Source organism: Asterias amurensis, chromosome 1, assembly GCF_032118995.1.
Source record: "Asterias amurensis chromosome 1, ASM3211899v1".
Classification (NCBI taxonomy): Eukaryota; Metazoa; Echinodermata; class Asteroidea; order Forcipulatida; family Asteriidae; genus Asterias; species Asterias amurensis.
In genome coordinates this window covers 33,116,320-33,139,924 of record NC_092648.1, presented here as the reverse complement: position 1 = coordinate 33,139,924, position 23,605 = coordinate 33,116,320, and the positions used below count along the sequence as shown (strand labels likewise).

The following is a 23,605-nucleotide window of genomic DNA, read 5'->3' as shown; positions in this document are numbered from 1 at the left end:
TTTAATTGGCAGTCTCCGAAACAACAATTTCAAATAATATAACTTCAAAAGTGATTTTCTCCAAAACAAAAGTTTGGCTTCAGTCGGCTAATTGTCTCTTTATTGAATTGTTGATGACGTCAACCTTGTGTCTCAAGTTCAAGTGTAGGCCTACTCAATGCTAATTATGCAAAGTTGCCCCAATATGTCCCCTTTCTTATATACATTCCTCTAGCAGTTGGCATAGTTCTCTAAAGGCATCAGGCACAAGTGACCAAAGTATTTGACAAATGCTGGTTGGAGTGTAAACACATGAAACAAAGACACAACAATTTATAGTCTTGGCAGTAAGGAAGGTCAAGTTGCTGAGATTGGAAATAGAGACTAATGGCTGTGGAATGCTGTGAGAGAAAACGCTGGAAGCCCACGCTTGCTTGGCTAGAGCTGGGCTTACCTTTTATGGAGAATGCTCCCCCTGTTTAACTAACCCCTTGCTGCTACCTGTAATATAGGCCTCTTTGAATTAATTAGAGATGAAGCAGCTAAACGTAGGCATACCCTTGCTGCATAGTAACATAAATGCTAAGCAAATGGAACAATGTAGGAAAAGCTGAACTAGAAATTGGTTGTCGTTTTTTGAAGTATATACAGCAAGGAAAGTAAGAGGCTACCTCTTATACTGATTGGTGAATTAGTCACCCTTCCATTTTATTTGCCTTTTCCGTGTTTTTCAACCTTTATTTTTGAGGAGGTGGAAACTTCCAATAAGGGTGATGTATGGAGTGTTTGATGAGATGAGTCAAGCTTTTTGGAAATGAGTTCTTCGAGTCAAAAACAAGGGTCGGTGGTTGTTTCCTTACAAAAAACAACGTACGGATCCCATCTTTGGAATAGGCCATTCCTGTGGAATGTTTTATGCTCGGCGGTGTACATTCAATTTTGTCACCCTCGGAAGTAGGAAATCCTGTATTACCCAACTTAGATAGCAAGTTTTAGTATTAATCAGATATGATGTTTCCAATCTTTTGGGAAATGAGCTCTTAGAAGAGTTTAAAAAAACCAAGGATGACATTGACTTGCAGAAAAGTCCTGGTGGTTGTTCATTACCATCTTCCCATCTTCAGAATAGGTGGATACACGCTGGAATGGTTGATCAAGATTGAATTTCAAGACTTGCCCGGGAAAAATAGCCAACAGATGTGAGCATTTAGTGAGAGAGTTACAAACATGTTCATACATTATATACACTAAGTGATTTATTATTGACATTAATTGAGCAAAGTGTTAACTCAAGACATGTGACTGATATTTGTGTGATACATCAACACCTTTGTGGACATTTAATGGTACAGGTACAATCATTTTTGATGTGCGTGACACTTAAAAAATTGGTTAATATGGTAGGCCTAGATATCAAGTTGAACTTGAATTGTTTTTCTTTTTTCTTTTCTTTTAATTTGTTAGTATTATTTTTTATTGTGGTGGGGGGGGGGGTTTCCTTGCTTGTGAAAGTATTTTGTTGTCTTATTTCTTTTTAGTGCGTTAAGTCTTACCCCCCCCCCCCCCCCCAATGAGTGTGGGTTATAGGATTTGTGCTCTTAACACAATTTGTTATCACATTGCACTCACTGTTGAATGTCTCCCCTCAACACCATAAATCACAGAGGACTGGACTTGCCTACAGACCCTAAGCCCTACTAATAAACATCAGATCTGGCCAGTAAGCAATTAGTCTATATTACACAAGTACTCAAGCCACCTGATTACTTCCCACAGTGATGAGGTGTAGTTAATTGATTGGTCTCAAAGCCCAGTAACGGGCCTGTAATTAATTCCTCCCCTGGAGACTATGGAATGTGTACACAGGTAATGGGATTTTCACACTTGAGGGAGCAGATTCACTTATTTGCACTGTGGGTTCTTTTGTAGGCCACATTAGGTGATTATCCAATGTGAGAGACCAGAGCAGACCTGTGAGCAAATCTTGTTGATCTTTCTTCTTGGTGGTGAAAACAAAAATTTGGGTTGGCAAGGCAAATTATGGCCTGCTCAAGCTTCCCTGCTTAGGCTGCTTTCTTCTGTTCACTTCACCCCTTCCTCCATGCTTCTTATCAGGTTACTGTTAGGTCTAAGTTAGGAGTACACTATTAGTGTTATCAATTATTTCAGGCAAGGTAGAATTGATCTTTGTATTGCACTAGTGATCAAAATCCCCCAACAAGACTGTGATATTATTATTATTATTATTATTAACAAACTTACTGTATCATTGAATCATTACAGTTTCCAAAATAAGTTACTTCTCAGAATTTACGTTGTTGTTATTTGAAAAGCATACAGTGTGCTTTTCAAATAACAACCAGTACTTTATGCTGTGAATATGAATAGGAAGAAACATGTTGGTCCTATGCTGGATTTTTTCTTCTTCTTGCCTTACCGAGGAGAAAACCCCGCTTGGTGCCCTTGCCATTTACGAAACGGAGAATCAACCCTGCAAAGGCTTACATAAATGTACATGTTGGAACCTTGTTTAAAGTTCTGCCAGCGTTACTCCTGGGTCAATAGGATGAAATAATGTGTAAAACTTTTGAATTTTAAAGCCGACTTTGACAACAGTAAGCATTTTAATACAAGAACATTTGATTTGCTAAACCATGTTCTGAATGTTCTTCTTGTTATTGTCCATTTTACAAATGCAGAGAGGCACCCACAAGAATATCTTGGATCTGGCTCGGGGGCGGAGCGCCTGGGCATGCAGTGTGACGGTCTCCATGCTGGCTGTAACATCAGGAACGGGTTGTGCCTTTGTGACAGCGATGTGCCAGGATGCCAGAATCCATTTGAGTACAAGAGCCAGGAAGAATGTGGAAAAGCCCTGGAGAGAGGGGCAACAGGAGGTAAGGGAATTTTTTCTTTTGCTTGATTTTTAACCCATCATAAGGAAAGTCAGCAACAGCCATTTTTAAGTGTGTGGTAGGATGGCTTAGTTGCGGTACGTGTAGCCGGCAATGAGATAAAGAGTTCTCGATCCAGTTGTGTTTTTTGTTCACACTTGGTATTTTTCATCCATTCATTACAACACGGATCAACCATGAATCAACTGAGGAATTTATACCATGTTACTGTAGCCATCCAACTATTTTTGCGAGTCAAGTTATCTGAGAGAAAAAAATGTCAGAGCTGCAAACATTTGCATCTCGCAATCAGGGAGATATTGTCCAACCAGGAGATATTTGGAATCACATTCAACCTGAATAGGGAAACTTTTTCTATAATCAGGAAGATTCTCAAAACATGGAAGAATCGGTTTATTTTCTGAGATATTTCTGCAGAATCTGGGAGAGTTGGCGGCTTTGACGGCTGCAACTTAATTTACAAAAACCTTTCTGAATAACAAATTAGAATATCTCCCTGACTATGATTTAGTGGGCCTGTGTGCCTGTTCGAGGTTTCCCTTCTACACTTATGCTGTATTTTATTGTTTGTGCAGTAAAAGTAATAGACTAAACTTTGAAACTAAACTAAACTTCATTCACACTGTAATCAACTTTCATCACAGTGGTGTGGAGTGTAAATTTCTATTTAGCTCTGTAAATTTCCATTTAGCAATGCATACTCATACAAAATGGATGAGAGGGTTACAATCCACTGTTCCAATGGATTAGATTATTGTCCAGAGTATGTGAAAGAATTATCACCCATGCTATTTAACTACACAGTAGTGAAACACAATGGTGTATTGACCATGGATGGACAGAGGGAAGTTCCTTTTGTATAATGTTGTGGCAAACCACAAGTTTATCTGTGCCAGGCAATATAATTTGTATAAACCTTGTTTGGGGAAACACCTTGTAAGTGTCACTTTGATGGGCTGCAATGTGTGACCAGAGATAAGAGGGCCAGCTGACATGAGTCTTGCCTATGCCTTTCCTAAATGTTTAGTTTTGGTTTAATGGAAGTGGTATGTCAGTGCATGTAAGAATTCCTATTTGCTTTATATGTATACAGCCTTCAGGGCAGAATGGTTTGTTGTTATTTCTGGTGTATTTGTAAGCATTGCTTGAAATTACGTAGGTTCAATAGGCACAATTTATGAGCCATTCGTATGCTTAATTTTTTGTGATGAAAGTTCGGGTATATTCTCATCATAAATCTGATGCTTATTTAAAGGAAAATTTTGTATGTAAACGTAATGTATATCATTTGATATTTTACAAAAAATCATAATTTAAAACTGTTTTTGGCAAAAAAAATCCCTTTATGACGACAAACTGTATGTTGAAATCTTCCTCGTAAACCTGTCAATGTGTAGAAATTGACGAGAGTCGCTGTTCACTGTCAACAATTTGTTTCATCATGGAAAAAACCTCAACCTTGATTGATACTCTCATCTGGTGCAAAATTATGATGAATGGGTCATAATCTGACACAACGTGATCCAGTGAAATTAACCGAGGGTTATATTTGGTGCTGTCTGATTCCAAAGCAATTCTAAGGACGTTGTGGGTTGTTCTGCAAAGTGTCGTCCATGAAGAAGATCCCCCGTTGGTATCACTCGTTAGGGAGGTATAAATATAGACGAAGCTTACCTCCTCTTAAGAATTCCTAGAGATCATCCCAGGATGACAGAGTATGCCAGATAGCTGGTGGATAGAATGATGTATCGTGCCTGGATAGGTCACCAATATTAGGCCATCGGAAGAAAGGAAACTAACATTGATCTTAATTTCTTAGAAGTACTACATAAGCACCTCTTGTGAGCAAGTTTCATAGGCTAGTTTCAAGTACATAGTGTGAATTAATAATGTTATCTTAACGGATGTTGACGATGACAAACAGGGCCCTAAATGTAAACATGAATAAACTCTGTGGGTATTTTTAGCCCAATGACGTATTAAACCTGCTGGTTTTCGTAGAATTCTTTTCAAGAAATGTACACTGTTCATCATGTTGGATATATTTGTGTTGATTAACTCTGTGAATTCTCACCGAAAAAAAAAGAAGAAGAAAAAGAGAACAAGAAATACCAAGTAGGCCCTATGGAAAGCAGAACAGAAAAGCTGTGACTCTTGCTCTGGCTATGTTTTTACCTTCATAATAAAAATGGTCTTGCATGCTGTTTGTCAGGAAAATGTACATTATAGGCTACACGTCAGTACAGATAAAAAGGAAGTTGGTAATAAACAAAATGAAATTGTATGAACGTTTAAGCCCAATGTTCTATGCAATGCTTTTATTATCACATGTCCTTTGGCAGTGTTTTCTGCGTACAATGTATAAAAGTTCAAACTCCAAAGTTCATTTTTTGTTTAATCTCTCACTCACAGGGCACGTATACATACATACATTTTTCTGTAGGCGTGGGACACTTTTGAGCACAGTCTGGCCTATTTTTTAGTCGATTTAATTGTCTACACGTGTGGTTGTGAGATAGATCTTCAGAATGGAACTATCAGATGGCTTTTGTTCCGATGGGGAAGGTGCTGACTGCACTTTATGAGTGTCATTGTTGTTAGGCCTGACGTGCATGTCAGTTGGAAGTTTGCATAAAGGGTGCAATATGTTCCCTTTCATAGATACCACAGTAGTCAGAGAGAAGGGGTCAGTTTAGGTGCAGAGCAGAGCAGCGGTTAAGATATTCTTGTAACTTGACACAATTACTAAAAGTAGAAGTGACGTCATTGGTTGTAGACATGTCTTTTTAGTACAGTGGGTCACACCATAAGGCCATAATTAACATGCCCTATTTTAAAACAAATAACTACCAATGTGAAAAACAAAGGTTTGCTCTTGTCCTGCAGTCAGTCATTTTTACGCATCTTGAGTACTAGGCTAGATGAAACTTTTAATTTTAATGGACACATTTCCTAGTTTGCCTTTGGATTGGCAATAAAAATTAATGTTTTGAAATATTAGTGGAAAGTTAATTTAGAGTAAAATATAATAATTCACACAAATTTTACATTAACTTTCACTTCTTTTACTTCTAGAACTTGCACGATCCGCCATTTTGTTGAATCAAAATTTTGGTGCGCCAAAAATGGCGTTTTTATGAGATTTATCCATCAAATGTGTTAGGATTAAAAATGTACAACGAAAGGTGCCGATTGTCGGCGGCCCTGTCGGGTGGAACATTTGAATGACATTTTGTCAAGTACAAAGCAAAACTAAGTCACTTATTGAAAGCCCTATTGTATGTTGGCTTGCCACACCCGAATCACGTACAACAATTCAACATTGTGATTTCAAACGTTCAATCTGCCAGACGAGGGATTAACAATTTTTTGATGTAGAGTATTCAGTCAAAGAAGAAAAGAGGAAAAAAAAAGAGATGGAAAACCTCATTCAGGTGGATAGACAGACATTGTTCATTGTTTGGTTTCAGACACCCGTTGGGAAAAGCACATTCAGGAGACAGGAGTGTTTCCCAAAGTGGGGCAAGGGGTGTTCTAGACTAGACATCAGGTTCAGCAATTGTGCCCAAGTCTTTTGTAGTTAAGTTTGATTATCGGCACAGTTAGATTGTAAATGCGTGATTAACCTATTTTATGGTTTTATGGTCTTTCTTTTGCATTGTACCCAAACTTATAATGGGGAATCAAAATTTTCCTGAAACTGTTCTCAAGCTCGTTAGAGTGAAGCACACTGATTTTAAACTTCAGACAGAATTTTTTAGGAACTTTGCTGTGTCTGTGATTCTTTCTATGGGGAATCAGCATTAAGTTTTGGGAATTAGCTTTAATATCCTTTCATGGCACTTACAGTGTCATAAAATCCATGAAATAATGTTGTATATTGAAACCTAAAAGGGCAATTTGTGAGAAGCGTGAACAATCATTTGAACTTAGAAGATGTCAGTTTGCACGTGGCCTCAAAAATATACAGCAACAACTTGAGATTCTAAAATGTGATGTTTTACTCTAGTTTTGCCTTAAACACATTGTATAGGGAACCTAGTCTTTATTTGATATTAAGACCATGGGGTAGCTTAGGAAAAATATGCCTTGAGTTGTACAGTGCATTGCCATGTTTTGGCAGGTTTTTATTATGATGAAGAGAGCCTGCCGTCCCTTTCATATCCCGTGGGAGTACCAGCTCAACTTCCTTGTCATAAGACCTGCCCGTTCCAATTCACATGGGCATCCATCTAGTCTGGTACTCGCTGTACCCCAAACCTCCATTCCATTCTTAAGTTGTCTTGAATAGCTGTGCCGGAGAGCTTGGTAGATTAGGTGACAGGTTTATGCAGCAATTGGCGACACCAGTCTTGCCAACCGGTTGAAATATAACAAGTTTCGCATAGCTTTGTGTTTGCTTTTCATAGGGCAGGTGTATCATTCACTGTGAAGGAACGGCTTGATGCATTTACAAAAGGTGAACAGATAAACAGAGAAACACTTCAACTTGATTCAATGTGACACCTTCATGTTTCTAGTTTTCGGCCGCTTAGATGAAGATTGTGTAAATATCAGTCACCACAAGTGATATTATTCATAGGAATATTGATTGCTTAACAGGTATTGTGTTCAAAGTTTTTGCTTGGCGTTGACCGAAAAGTTACTGGATTTTTTTTCTTTCTGAATGTATGCATCGTTGCAACACAACCATGCCTTTAAAATATGCTCACGGCTTATTAACCTTTGTTGCCTACAATGTATATGAACACAAATTCATCAACACAGTAAATTTTCTATGCCATCTATGGATCACCATATTTTATTCAAAGTGTTCAGAAGGAATTTCAGGGCAGGAATTCGGAGGACGGGTCAGCAAAAAAAAAAAAAAAAACATTTATAAAATATGACCTTGTTAAGAGCATTTATGGGAACTGTAAATTCCGTATGAATGGAACAACCAGACCAGAAAGGAATTAAGGTTATTTTTTTTTGTCAAAAAAGGAAATTTTAGGCCTATAGTGAGTATACCCACGGCCAATCAAATTTTTAATCAATTTTGTGTCAGCATAAAAATGATTCGTAGTATGGCAAGGGTCCTTGACCATTTAATATACTGTATTGTTTGTTTCTAGTTGAAGAAATGTAAGAGAAAAGAATCACTGGTAAGTGTGAAGGAAATATTTAAAAAATACCGGAATGTAAACATGTAGGCCTAGTTTACTCTTTCACACGCTTACCTTTTTTATGAAGATTATGAAATTGCTAGTTAGTTTGGATAAGTCAACAGGACGAAGGGAATTTTCTTGTTAGTGGTGTGATGATGGAGATGTAAATTGGTGAATTTTTTGCTCTTTCCTAAGTGCTCTTACTGCAACAATTGCAGTGTAAACACTAACATCAAAGTTCGTCGTTGCTTTTCGGCCGGGAGAGTAGCTGAAATTCTCCCTTGCAGTTTTTCAATCAATCAACCTTAGAATGGTTTCAGGTAGTTTTTATACAGCTTTTTTTACAGCAGCACTGTCCTGTCTTTGCACAAATCATTGGTGCACATTTTTAGAAAAAATCTGTTGGCTAGATTGTATACCATTGATAAATTGGAAAAGGTTTCTGGTAGTTGCATGCGATCTCTTATAAAAATGGTGGTACATGTACGTCATAATACATCATGTTCCTTCTGAAAAGAGTCTGGCGGTTATATCTGGCAGTTGTAGTATAACCGCAAGTGTACTTAAGATTTTGTGCATTTCCGCTGTGCAAAGTCCCTTCATGAAAAAGGCTTTTATTTAATCTTAGTGTGAATGTCCAAGAAGTTGTTGAGTCTGGGGTTTTGCCAAAGCTCTGACAAAACCACAACACACTTGAGGTTATGCCACGGACTCTCATCCCTGGATGTACATTGTACATGTATGGAAAGATCAGTCTGGTTTACCGCTGAAATGAGCACATTCAAGTTCACTGGACTGAAATAAAAAAGGGATTTAACGGTCAGGGAAAGCCCTCAAAAGGGAGAGTTTGTGGTTTGGAGGTCTGGGCTTTCACTAGGTTTTTAGTTTGGCCTCGGGTGAGGAAATACGTTTATGTAGTGAACTAGTCTTTGTTTGAGATATGAGATATTAACAATGCTGTATTTTGAAAGTGATTTACATGAATTGCAGACACAGTTTGAAGGTCGTAACAGATCTACCTAACGATTTTAAGTGAACAAATAATAAGGAAATGAACCAAAAAGGTTATGCAGTTCATCTTGACATGATCTTGAGAATAAAAAACAAACAAAGTGTGGGAGTTTATTAGTTTGATTACTTACACATTAATTGCACACACCTAGAACATGCCTAGAATTACAAGGAGACAGCGAAGATGCATCTGATGTCTTGGTGTTGGCCTTGGTGTCCCTTTACAAGGAGACAGCGAAGATGCATCTGATGTCGTTGTGTTGGCCTTGGTGTCCCTTTACAAGGAGACAGCGAAGATGCATCTGATGTCGTTGTGTTGGCCTTAGTGTCCCTTAAAAAAGTTTCCGAAAGACTTGCAAAGCTTCTCCGATGGAAGTGCTCTTTGCAAAGGACAGTGGCCTTGTTAACTAACTGACTTTGATCATTCTTAAGGTTGTGCAACTCATCAAACATCTTAATTGCTTGCGATTAGAGTGATAAACGTGATTGATTGACTCTTTTGAGATGTTGAAATTATGAAAATTTCTTTTTTCTTTTAATTATCAAGTAGCCATAACAAATCTTGATCTGATGGTGATTGTCAACTGTTGCCAGGAACAACCCACAAAACTAATAAGCCGACTCTGTCTGTGTAAAGGGTAATCCTTGCAATGACCCTCACTTGATAACCTCTCATGGAAAAGCTCAAATAAGAAATGTTATGGTTTTCCAATGGAAGCCTTTGTTTCACTTGATTATTATAAGGGTAGTTTTTATTGGCTAGCTGGCGGTAGGAGTTGATGTTTCTCTTAAAATAGTCAAGATGCCATTGAAGAAGATGTTTCCTTGCATCTATGTGGCAAACGTGGTGTTTTTCATGAAATTTACATGTAAATGTAATGCCCAGAATTACACATGAATTTTGAAAAATAACAGATTCAACTACCTCCTACTTCTGCCAAAGCTCTTTCTAAATACTCAACAAGATTGTAAATGAAAAATGGAAGACTTTTAAAGGCTAACTGTAAAAAACCCCAAAACAAACGTAACTGTAAAATCATTGTCTCTACAGTGTTTATGGAGTGAACACTTGACATTATTAGGATGCGTCTTTAACTGTTACGCCCAAAACTGAACAAAAGCTTTGCATTTAACGTGCGTCATTATTGCCCCCACTTCCAATGTTCTCTGTTTAGCTTGTAAACTTTACCCTCTTTGTTTACTCTTTGCTAGAGGACAACAGCTACTGGCCCTTTCAGCTGATCAAATTTAACCCATTGTTCTTCTCCTTATTGCATTCAGTGGGTCAGTTCCAAAGCTCCTTTGTTCCAATATTCACAGAGAACACATCAGACATTCCCACACCATAAAACAAGCTGTTGACTGTTCTTTTTTTAAAATAAGTTTTAGGCACAGGGGTATTTAGAATCTTTACAATGACATCAAAGTCAATGTTTGTAGAAGCCTTTTGTGCAGTGAGCCACTGATGATAATGGAATCAAATAGCACAGGCTTGTTGTGATGTTACCCCTCACACTGGCAGATAAAACACCCATTCAATCAGGGCTTTGGTCTTTGCAGTGTGTTGGTTACAATAGTCCAAACTGATGTCTGGAGTAAACACTGCTGTACCATGGAGAAGACTGAATAATCCATTGGGTCAACATGACAGTAAATGTGGTGTTGAAACTGCGAGACACTAAAGGTGTCAGGGCATAATGACTGTAATGTGTGGAATTTGCCAATGACTAGACAATTCTCACATGTGTTCAGAATCATTTTGTATTCATTCATGTCACAAGGACTGGTTGTGGAAATTGAGCTACTATTTAATAAACACCTGACTTAGCTCCATGGTTTGAGGATGGTGATTTAATCAATAAATGGAGATTTATCAATGCATTGAGAGATAATTAGCGTAGGCTCTCTGAATCTTTTAGAATCCAATGCAAACCACTTTGTGCATGTGGAATGAATGCCATAACCTGCTGTATGCATGGAGGCTACCTCCATGCTCTAGGGTAGTATTTGCACTACATGTACATGTAGTGTGTGGATGGTCCAAGGTTCCTTATCACAATTTTTGGGGTGTTTTTTTTTATTTTATTTTATTTTTTTTTTTTGGGGGGGGGGGGGCTGGTGCAGTGCCAAACTGTGACCCTAGCAAGAAAATATACATTATTTTCGGGTAAAACATCCCCCCCAGTAAAGTCTAGGTCAGTATTAAATTGAAATCTAAGCAGGGTAGAATCAAATAGTGGTAAACAACCATAGATTCTGAGAACTGGACCAGAGTGGTACTGTTTGTTTTTGTATAAATACCTCTGGAAAATGTAAATATTGTTTCTGGAAGCGGAACTGTGGGGGTGTACATGTAGTGGGGGCTAGAGATGTGGTCAAGGGCAGTGAGAGTTTTTAGGGAATACGACTTGAGCTGGTTTTTTTTTCTGAGATGAGGTTATGGTTAAAAAGGGGCAATGAGCTTGTGCCACTTAGGAATCACTAAAGCCCAATTTATACTTCCTGATAATGCGAATGCAATGTGAGTTTAGCATTATAACTCTGTTTTTGATGCAAATATTCACAAGAGTTGAGCACAGCTCGGCCTGTATGTTTTGTTTTTGAAAGGGCAAGGGCACCAGCGCATTTTATTCTCGGTAAAATGGCACCGTATGAAGAAATTGTAAATTTCTACTGGAGCATTTCAAGGGCACCAATGCAATGACCTGGGGGTGTGGTCCTAAGGAGGAATCGCCTTTGTTACCTCCTTAGTATCATGCTGACATCAAGACATTTTGTCTGTGAACCTGAAGTCTCGGCGACTGGAATTAATTTAGTTGGCTGGAGAACAAGACAAGAGAAGTCTAGGGAAAACTTGACTGCTAAGGATGGGTGTGACCAGGCTGCTCACATCCTGTCCCCCCCTTACCCCAATTCTCAGACGGGATATCGGTGAATTTGAATTTGACATTTTAGGATCCTGTCCCAAGCAACAGCTGGCTGTCATGGACATTAGCCACCATCATTCAGGGAAGAGCAAGAAGATAATGTGGCAGTTTGCTTTAACTGGGATGTCATATGTCAGTACAGACAGTTATTACTTGGTCTTGTAGAACTCTGCACATGTAAAGCCTACTGCTATGGAAGGAACGGTTTTTCAAAATGTTGTTAACTTAATGATGTTTGAAATCCGGGTGAAATTGCATGGCATCGCGTATGATGTACCCCCAATTGGGGGTACATGAACTCATGCTCTCAACCACTTTCATTTATGACATTTAAATTTTTTATCACATTGGATTTCATCGTTCATCAATTTGGTAACCAAAATAGTAGACTCACTCCGGTACTGAAAGTGAAATAAATTTAATTCCCTAGAAAGTATGAGAGTCCACAGTGAGAAAGACGACCTCTTGAAATGAAACACCAGCATCCCTGACCTCTCCTTGAAGGAGGGCGCTTGTCTTAATTGGGAACCCTCTATGGTGCTAGGGCAAGCCATGTTTTAAGAAGATTGCCTTACAACCAGGGGTATATCTGAGGTTCATTTTGAACTAGAGGCTTGGGTACAAGGACAGTTCCTTAGCTTTTTGCACAAGTTTACATGAACATGCATGATAACATTATTTGAATCTATTTATATTTGGTTTGTGGTAACACCATGTGTGTATCTACTTGCCAGGTAGATTTGTTCTTAGAGAACTGTCTTGCTTTATTCTACTACCGTGGAGCAGATGTTCGGGGGTTCGGGAGACTTCTCAGTTCTGAAAAGAACTGTCCTGCTTTTTAGCTGTTACCCGGGCGGATGGTATAGAAAATAGGCTGGGACTACTAGCTTATAGGATCGTGGTTAACTGTACTACCGTTCTTAAATTGGTCTCAACGTTTCAACTAGCTTGCGCTAGTCATCGTCAGGAGACTGTCTCTTAGCCAAAGGTTGAAGTGTTCTCTTAGTTTTATCTATAAAAAATACTGATGCATTAGAGCTAAACAACTTTCATTGGACTTTTATAATGCGGTTAGAATATAGACACGTTTTTGTATGCTTTTTTTCTGTATTAAGGGAGATGGGTTTATCATTAGGGATCCCCGTACAATAGTAATTCCTAGGTTGTACAGTTAATGATCCCTGGCTATACTGTAGTATACGGTTGTATGACTTCTGCCTAGCGCCCCTGTGAACAATTGACACACAAAAAAGAGACCTTCATTATAGGGCTACATAGCTCAGTTGGTATAGCTAGCATCAGCATGTAAAACCTGAGCTCACACTCGCTGTTTAAAATCACGTTTTTGTCAATTTCTCTCCTAGCTCAACCCAAAGTTGATTTGGTTTTCATTTGGTTTGGTTAGTATGTAATATAAATATATAAACAACAACAACAACAACAACAACAACAACAACAACAACAACAACAACAACAACAACAACAACATCAAACTTAAGTGTTTCATATTCTGTACTGAAAACAGTTTTGCTCTTTCATCGCCAAATAATAGACAGGCTGTGCGCAGGGCTGCCACAGTCTGCCAGAGAAAGACTCAGCTAAGCCTTTCACTGTTATTAAAGTGCTAACGGATTTCCTTCCTCCAATTCAGACTTGAGTACTTATGTGCTGCCCAAGACAAAACCTTCAGTTAGCACTAAAGACTGAAAGGCTTTGGCTGAAACTTCCCAGCAGACTTGCAGCCCTGCTCCTTACAACCTGGAACCAAGTGTACCATAAGATTGAATCTGTGTGATTTATTTCAATTATGTTGCCTGCAAGGGCATTTTGAACCCTAGCCTTGGGGAAGGGGAGGGTTGTTTCCGGTACCTTGGGGTAATGTTTCTCCCCTACTCCCCGATATTGACTCCATCTGATAAGAGAAGGACCAATTTTTTAATGGAGGCATTGATAGATGTGGCATACAGGATTGTGTCCTTGGTGGTAGAAAAGGAAATTGGCCTGGTAAAAAAACCTGCACTTCAGAGATTTTACAAAGTAATCGTGATTTATGACTTTGTGTTGGTATCGATGGTAAACATGATCTGTATTTTCGGATTACAGTTTTTAAAACTTGTTTTGATGTTGTTGTAAACTTGTTGTGTATTGCGGCTGCAAGTTGTTGATACAGCGCCATGGGGATACCTTAACTCGCCAGTAAACAAGCTGTTATATAACCTCATAAAAAAACAATTACTAAAATTTGAAAACGCCAATTTAGATATAATCAAATCAGTGGCAATGGCAGCTCACTGGTGGCTTAGAATAAAGTCCCAAGACCCTGGGTGAACGGTATTACTATTACACACGTAATTGGCAAATTTTTCATCTGGGGGTCAAGAAGGAAATTGAATGCTACCTTGGTGCGCTGATCTCTGAGATATTATTAGCGGCTGGGATTTTTTTTGCACTTGGAAGGTATAGTCTCCTGGGGACCCTTTGTTAGGATTTCTTGGTCTCCGCGGTGGGATTAAGAGGATCTTCTAGCCTCGCAAACCTCAGGAGACCTCATGGTTAGTTTACACCCAGGTAAACTCAAGAGTGTAAAATCCAAGACTATTGAATTACTCAAGGCAGTGGTTGACCCATGGAGCATACTCAAGTTGTTGGCCTACTATTTTAAGGAACAAGTCAGGCTCTAGCAAAATCAGTAAGCCCAAATTCGTAGAGCTGCAACAAGCAAAAGTACTTCTGGAAAGTTTGTAGTTATGGAGACAGAAATATTATAACTGTGATGCCAGTTTTGCTGATTTTCTTACCATGTGTAATCTATTTTTGTTATGAAGACAAATCCAAAATATTGTGGCCAATGGGTCTGTCTTTGTGATCACAAAAGAAAATGTGATCAACAGAAACACAGGGTGAACTTTGTCTTTAAACCACGGAGCAAGCTTTAACCATAGCAAAACAAGCCCATGGCATACCCTTGCGTGATTAGGAAACATAATCCATGGGTTGCTAGGGGCAGCAGACCTCCTGGCAGGTATACCTGGGCAGGTGCTTGGCAATCTGGTCATGTTATCGAAACAAAAGAGCCGCCTCCACTCTAGCTGAATTCTGCTCTTGGCTTTGGAACTGAACTTGCACTTGAACACCAAGTATATCACCAAGTGTTTTATGTGTCAAATTTACACATAAAACACTGTCGAAAACCATAACATTTTGCAAATCTATTTTGTGGGGGTAAATTATTTATGTACTCAATGCTGTTTATGCCTACCAAGTTTCAGGACCTATTTCGTAATTACACTTACACTTATTAGCCGACGATAAAATTTTTGTGACAAATCAAAGTTTGCCACTGAAGCCCATTAAACTACACAGCGCAGGCACGGTACCAAAACAAATGTAATGTTGATCTTTCTCATGTAATCAATCGCTCTGCGAAGTTGAAGTATTGCTGTGCAGATGGTTGTGATTACTCTCCTTTAATATTTGTCAATAACCCTTATCCCCAAAATCTTGCAATTCTTTTTCTCAGGGAATCGGTTTTCAATGGTACTCAATCTGAGCTACGTTACATGAAGTGTGAACAATTTTGTAACTTGACAATTAAACATAAGTTCTCTTAAGTCTAGTTTAATAACGCTTCTTTTGAAATTGAGACACTGAAATCTGTTCGTGATTGCCACATTACCTCTGTTTATGTTTCAAAGCAAGTAGTTGTATTTGAACAGGCACTTGAAATGTGTATTTGGAACATGTACCGGCATTTGAAACATGTATTTGAAAATGTATTTTGAAACATGTACTTGATAATGTGTTTGAAGCAGGTAGGAAAGCCTACTTGAAAGTAATTGGAACATTACCAGATTTGAAACATTTTAAAACTGGGACATGTCGGCCTTTATGAAGCATTTTGTATTTCGAAACCATGTGTTTGAACGTGTATTTGAAACGGGTACTTGAAACAGGTATTTGAAACATGTAAAGTAACATTTTATGTGATAACCAAGATACTTATTTTGTTAAAGAAATGGATGACTTGACTGCATGCAGCACATGTGTCCAGTTCTCACACAACATGGAATTGTGAAGGCCCTCAGGGTGATAACATGACCAAAATCCGTCTGGGTCCGCAGAAATATAGCATACCTCTGCAACCCCCCTCACCATACTACATCAAATGAAGGGTTTTTTAAGAAGGCTTAACATACCATGGATTTAAACTCACCCCTAATCATTCTTCTATCAACAACTGTTTTCTATTGTTGTGGTGATAGCCAAGGGTGGAGATCAATATAGTGATTGTAAGTCAGTATTGGAATCCGGGTCTAGCGAGTGGCTTTCGCTGAGGTGTGTGGACGATGATGTTTCCGTACCCCTGCATGATAAAACCCTTCATTGACTTCCACAATGGGTTGTTTGCAATAATGGCTGCTCCTCATAGAGATCGATCTCGTTAATGTTTCATCAGGATTTTTTATGGATTTCCGTTTTTTCGGCAACAGGGATTTTTCAACGGGTTTTGATTCTTTTGAGTCTTGGCGGCCGACACTGGGCTTTTGCCAAGCCAAGGGTTCAGTGACATGGAGTATGTTACAACAGTTTTGTTCTCAAGTTTTGTTCTCAACAGTTTTGTTCTGTGTATTATCTGTTAAATAAAAGGTATAGTTTTACAGCAGGTTTTTGTGTTGGCCTTGAGCCTAAGGACAGAGTCTCTTGCATGTGGATAGCTGTAAGGCAAAATGTTGCCCCTTTCTACTTGATCCTCTACATCACCATGGAGCCTTTTTGTAGGCTGTCCATGAGCACATGTAGCGAGCTGCTGCTGTCCCTGGATTACATTTCTACCCTGGACGATGTGTTTATCCAGGATGGAGGTCCACTGGTGTTTTTCTTTCAAGTTGCTCAATTTTGACTTTGCAAAGTTACAGTAGGGCCCATATCAATTGAAAAATTATAGCAAACGGAGACAAATGTACTACATTTATGAAGTCAGTGTTTACTCCATATTTTTGTTACACTCGGGTGGATATTTTTTATCGAAGTTACATACTGTTTACAACCCTCCAAATCAGACGGAAAAAGGAAAACAAAAAAGCCTGGCACCTTCTTTGCACATGAACAACGAAGCCCACAAATATTAATGCTGCTTATGCTACAGGGCACCAGGCAAAGACATCAATGACTGGCTTGTGAGTTCAAAGCGTGTTGGAATCAAACGCAGCAGATGTTAAGTCCCTCAGACAGCTGTAATAAATCAAGAAACATGACAGAGTCAGGCCTCTTGATACCAATACAGTATGGCCGAAATAAAGGAGACTGCAGTGACAGAAGGACAATTCAGCGTAAATGTCAACCAAATGTCAAACTGCATGGAAGTGATGATTATGCTGTATTATACCATGCCACAGAGAGCGTCGACAGATGCACAAATCTGAAAATTTCATTGGATATGATCTTAACCTTTTGGGGGTTGTCCCTTTTGCGATACCATGATAAATTTTAGAAGAGGTTTTTTATGAGCGATTATAAGAGCTTATCATCAAGTTGTCATTGTTACTGGCGTCTGCATTACCACACTTACTGTCAAAACAAAGTAATAAAACCTATTATGACAAGTGCATGACTGATGGTTGCCTAATTGGTAAGAAAAAAATCTGGCAAAACAAAGTATAGCGTTCGGGTCTGAATCTAAGAATGTTTTTTTTATGTGGCATGTCGTGGCTGAGCGGGTCAGAAGTTTGGACTCTGGTTCTAGTGTTTCTGATCAGCAGAGGGTGGGTTAGAGTCCCAGTTGTGACACAATTGTGTCCCTATCAGTAAGACTATCAAAAACTGTTGTTGCTGTGGCCTTGTGATAAGAGCTGTCTTGCAGAAGGCTCGCTCTGTATTTCACAAATTGTTTTTTAATGTGTTGTGCCATAACAGAATATCAGTAACAACGTGTACCCCAGATTGTTGCAATAAGCTTGCAACGTTGAGCACACGTGCTCATCTTCTTTCCTAGGCATACAATAACGTACATGTAGATGCCATGGATTATTTTTCTCACAAGTCAGTGCGTGCGACAGATGAGCATGCAAAAACGATTGCATCCTGGATCCCCCCCTAGTTCTCAATTACATCGGGGGGAAAACCGTCATTACAAATTGTTACCTCTGTTTTGATTCAATCTACACATGTTCTTAAATTAAACCACTTGCATGTGGTGTTATCTGGGATTGTAATAGAAGCGAAGTTCACAAGTAAATGTGCTGTAGTACACAAGGACAGTTTTATGAGGAGGGGAAAGTACAGCTTGTCCACTTTACTTGTTCTGAATCATTCATTTCTGAAGGAAATCTCGTTGCACGCAAGCCACGCTGCAGTCTGTGTTTCTTGGGCTCCTGCCAAGTACGTGAACATGACTGTTTACTGTGGGTATGTCTCTCTCTCTCTCTGCCTCTCCTAATGAGCAGATGCAACCGGTGAACCCGGTACTCATACCTTTGATTAGATGTATTCCCAGCGCCGGAAAAAAAAAATTATGATGAAAACCCGTACTTCGGCTACCCCGCTGTTACGTACGAATCTGTGGAATGAAAATAATAATAGCTAAACCATGGAGTTATGACTGGTATCCAAGTGAGTGGGTTGTTTGTTGACATGTTCTGCTCCAACTGTGCGAACCCGGAGCTTCAATAAAATGACTTGCACAAATCATGGTTTGCCCTCTCCGTATAACTTTAAGATTGGCAAGATCACAAATTGCAACGTGGTTTATCGATAAGAACGATTCACAGATCATTTGCTTCATTGGTTTGGATGGAGTACATTTAGATCCAATCCTCAAGTTTCCAAGGAGTTAGTCACTTTGTCAGTTTTAAGAAATGTTTCACTAACAGTTTCTTAAGATTCTCAATACAGGCTGGGAATTACACACAGGCCACGGTGGCCACAGCCTTCGTTGCTCCTGGTCTTTGCCTTGATGCCCATTCAAAAGTTTCCAATTGACTTTTTAAGATATTCCAATGCAAGTGCCCCTTTCAAAATGAAAATGACCTTGCCCTCTCAAATATGAAATTTTAGGCCTGCAGTGAGCCTGCTGCATTTTGACAAGGAGGGGTATTTTTCAAAGTTTATCTTGGAAAAAAGGGTCAACAAGTTTTTTTTTCATTATGCCATGCTCGCCACACAACCCTGGCGACATTCAAACACTTGAGGCCAGAATGCCCCACTGTTTTGAAAAGTCCTATCTAATTGTGGAGCATTCTGGACCCAAATGTTTGGATGTTTGGCCCGAGCTCGCTGAATTTAAAAAAACAATCTGTATAGTTTTCTCTTGATGTTTTTGTTTGTTGTGAAAACAAAAATTCAAAAAAATAAATGAAAATGGCTTTGCCCTGTCAAATATGAATGTCAAGGAGCCTGACGGTCTACCCATGTTAAATATTAGTACTTTGATGCAATGTTCATCAGAATGGTCTCGTTCAAGAAAATGCATCAATTACATCCATCAAAATTCCCCTTGCAATAACAGATAGTCTTCAACATTCTCCCATGTCCAACAGATATCATTAAGGGAATGTGCATGTACATTGCACAGCGGTACTTTTTGTGCATAACATAAAAACATAAATTGTCACTATTTTACTGAGACATGAGGTTCCTGTTACTGTTTTTTTTAGGAAAGCGTCCAACTCTTCTGGACTTACAAGTAGCATGCCTCTATTTAAGTTTCAGTAGTCACTAGTTATTGAGTTGTCTTATTATTGACAATTTTCAATTTCATTGCAAGTATGTGTGCAATTAATGACGACCAAACTTCTGTAGGACTTCATCAAATAAGATCATAAAAACAGAAGAGGAAAAAAAAGATATTGCCTATACTGTTCTTCCCAAAAAAGGTTTTCAGTTTCTTCTTTGTAGAAGTCAGAAACATTGAAGGCTTCAAGTTGACATTTTGCAACTTCATGTTGATCATACACTTGTTAAGATATACAAATGTCAAGTAAAAAACCCAGGGCTTTGATACAAACAACACTGTGTCGTACAAAAACATGGCTGAATCATGAACAACCATGGAACAACAGTCTAAAGCCTCCATACCATGCTGTGCTGTTAAAAAAACGCCAATGTGACTCACGGTCACCGGTTGATGTTTGTACAAGAAATTGTACTTCTTGAAATAGGTGCTTGATGTATTGCTTGTTTATAGCGTCCCAGTCACACTAAGTAAACTTGCTGTACAGCGAACATGACGTGTGAACAGTATGTGTAGTTTGTTGCACATCTCGGACAAGGATTTCTTTGAAAAAGCTGTAAAAGTGTGATCAACTTTCGACGGCGCTGGCAACACTCCATTTAAGTGAGAGATTTGACGTTGAACTCACAAGCACTACCATTGGCACGTGTCTACGAATAAATGACTAAAAAGGGCTCCAGCATTTCCAAGGAATGTACTAATGGTTCGGATTTGATTCATTCTGACAAACTTTTTACTTTGTAACCACATCCTAATTCTCTTATTTTGTATTTTTTAAAATAAACCAATTTTGAATTGAATTGAATTGAATTGAATTGTGAAAATCCTTTCATTTAATTGTTGCTTTAACCAATTTGCTTCACATACATAGGCCTTTAAATCATTAAAAAAGGGGCGAAAAGGTGGATTTATTTTTAGAAAGCCATGATTCAACCCTTCTGGGTGTGTTTCCTTCTACTCATCAAAGACTCTGCACAGCTGAGCTCAGAGGTCAAAGTCATAGCTTGTAAATATCCCATAAAGGTGCACCTTTTTGTAGCTTATAGAGAGGACGGACTGTGCTTCAAGGGCAATTAGTTAAAGCTTCAGTTATGTTAACAAGAGTCCAGGGTTAAATGTACGCAGATGGTCATTATTGTTCAAGTTCATGAGCATGGAGTAAATATTGTGTGGGTATCCACTTCTAAATAACATCAAGGTATACCAACCAATGAGGTACATGGCGTCATGTTTTTGCTGTTCTCCCATAAAACTTGAGCAACTTTCATTGGTTGTTTCTTGGAACGCTAGCTGGTAGACTTACCCGGTAAATTTCCATTGTTTACGTGGTTCTGAGTTTGTGCACATTACTGAGAACGACGGATTTACCTGGTAAGTCTGCTGCCACCTAGCATCCTAGTAGTCCACGATTACACTTCACATTTCAACATTCATCGCTGGGGTTTAATACTTTGTCCAAGGTCATCCACAGGATTTATTTTCTGAATAATTTATCATGGTCTGGCTATGGCATCCCATGTACTTCTTGAAAAAGGGGTTTATCAGGCACCCGTTGTCAAGTTTGTGAAAGTTTTACGTATAAACACGTCTTGTGATATTCACTTCACTTGGTAAAAAGTAATACCATTCTTTTAAGCCCTAATATCTTTGAACTCTCTATTAAAAAACCAACTTGTTAGAATTTTTTCCAAATATTCTGTGTCATCTGGTGTCATCAACAAGGACGCTATTGAGCATAGTTCCAATGCTTGTTGTCAGTGTCTAATCATAGAGCAAGGTCTAATGTGGGATTTCCTTCTCTTGAGGATTCTAATCAGTTGAGAGATTATTGGACTAAAATAACTTCACGTTATACCAAAAGATTTCCGGGTTGGTTGGGGGGGGGGAGTATGATGAAATACCATCGGCAGTTTTTTAAAGACAAAGTTTTGTAAAGCCGGATTGGCATTGGCGGCTACAGCTACAGCTATGACTACTGCTAAACAGTGGTACTTCAACCAACGCATGATTGTGGGGAAATCTAGCCATAGCCATCGATTCAGACACAGCCTTTTTAAAGTACCTTCCAGACCCTTTGAGCACCGAAAGCCTCTAACTGAAAAAGAAAAAAATCAACAAGTTGTTTTTCCGATCATTACGGATGGGACACTGACACACTTGAGGAAATGTACTTTACTCTCTTGCCATTTTTTTTATAGATCAGTTATTGACCCTGGAATACCAAACAATAAGTGGCTATGAAAGGAATATGACCTTCAAGATTTCAGATTCAATAGTATGTTAGTCATCGCATACTGTAAAGACTGGTACTCATAAAAAAACCTTTAGGCAACAGGGCTACAACCTGACTTATCCTTGTGGAAAAATGTCTTTATGTAGTAATTTCATAACAGGGGACATGAGATAACAATAACCAGAATTTTGTTTTGACAAGAATGGACGCAGATGGTCCAGCCTTCTCACAACAAAATTAAGGCATACTTTGCATTCTTGAAGTTGTGCATGGTTTGGCAACATTGCACCTGGGGTGTTCCATTGGTGTTTTTCTTCTTCTTTTTTAATATTATAAGAATGCCAAGAATGGGAGACATCAGGTGTATCACTTGACATAACGGAAACAATATATTTGGTTGAGGTTTAGGGGTTACCATATGGGGGGTTACCATATGGGAACTTAAGTTCTTGGTTGGGGTATGGGGGGTTACCATATGGGAACTTAAGAACTCATATTGAACATGGAGTAATAGAGATAACGCCAGGTTTGGCTAATAATCATTGTTTTTGATTTCGGAGGCTTTTTGTTTTTCAAAGTTAAAAATACTGGTTGTCTCTTGATTTTTTATTTTCGTCACATCATCTGTAATTAAACTCTGATCAGCACCCAGCACTGCTTTCCATGGAGGCCCTTAATGAAAAAATGTGTTGGTAAAAACCATATTACACCATCAAAAATGCTTTAAAAGAGAAAGACACCATGGTCTCCTGGTAAAACAAGCCAATACTTCACAAAGCAATGGACATTAAAATACACATTAAATTGAAATCAAAAGTAAGCAATAAGCTTGGGCGATATCGATTTATTTTATTCACGATATATCGCCGACAATATATTGCGATATTCGATATAATCGCGATTAATGAAATTTGACATCATCAGTCTTAAAACTCCAAGTGAAAGTTGTAGAAGAGACAGTCCTAGTATAAGAGAGGTGTTCTAATGACCTATTCTTCTGGTTTTACTCCAAATTTATGGGGTATCAGCTAGCAAATATATCGCGATATTTAATCGATATATCGATATATCGCAATTATCGCGATTATCGCGATTATCGCGACATATCGCAATATATTGCGATATATCGATATTTCGATTAAAACCAAATCCATCCGATATCGAAATCGTGTCCAAATTAATATCGCGATATTCGATAATATCGTGATATCGCCCAAGCTTAGTAAGCAAAGTTGGTTTAACAATAAGGCTCAAAATATGCAAATAACTAAATGAACTTGAAATGTGCTCCTTTAAACGCCATTTGAAATTTGTAGAAGTTTGCAAGTGGAAGATCATTCCATGTCCTGGCTCCAGAGAACTTAAGGAGCTACCAATTGTCCTTGGGAGAAAAAAAAAATTGGGGGGATAAAAATGCACTTTGACAAGGCGTTAAAATGATTAAGAGCCATGTATTGTGAAAAAGGTATTTGGTTACCATGGTTAATCTGTTGTCACTGAGGTCAGTGCTCGGAAGATGATAAACAATCCCATCAAGCATCCCTGCAAGTCACATGGGATGTGGGAGCTGTCAGCTGGAGTTGGCCCTTTTGTCACACCTGCCCTACCAGGGAGGATATTAGATGTCAAACTCAAAAGTTTCACATAATCTCCCCAATTAGAAA

General features: G+C 38.7%; 1 protein-coding gene across 2 annotated transcripts in view; it reads left to right on the top strand.

Moving 5' to 3' along the window:
- LOC139937417 (cysteine-rich motor neuron 1 protein-like) overlaps positions 1–23,605 on the top strand; it is a 73,308-nt gene that overhangs the window by 5,320 nt on the left and 44,383 nt on the right. For both annotated transcript variants that reach the window (XM_071932566.1, XM_071932558.1), the window contains exon 3: positions 2,679–2,876. In XM_071932566.1, the coding sequence (XP_071788667.1) occupies positions 2,679–2,876 (198 nt within the window). The remainder of the gene's footprint in view (positions 1–2,678; positions 2,877–23,605) is intronic.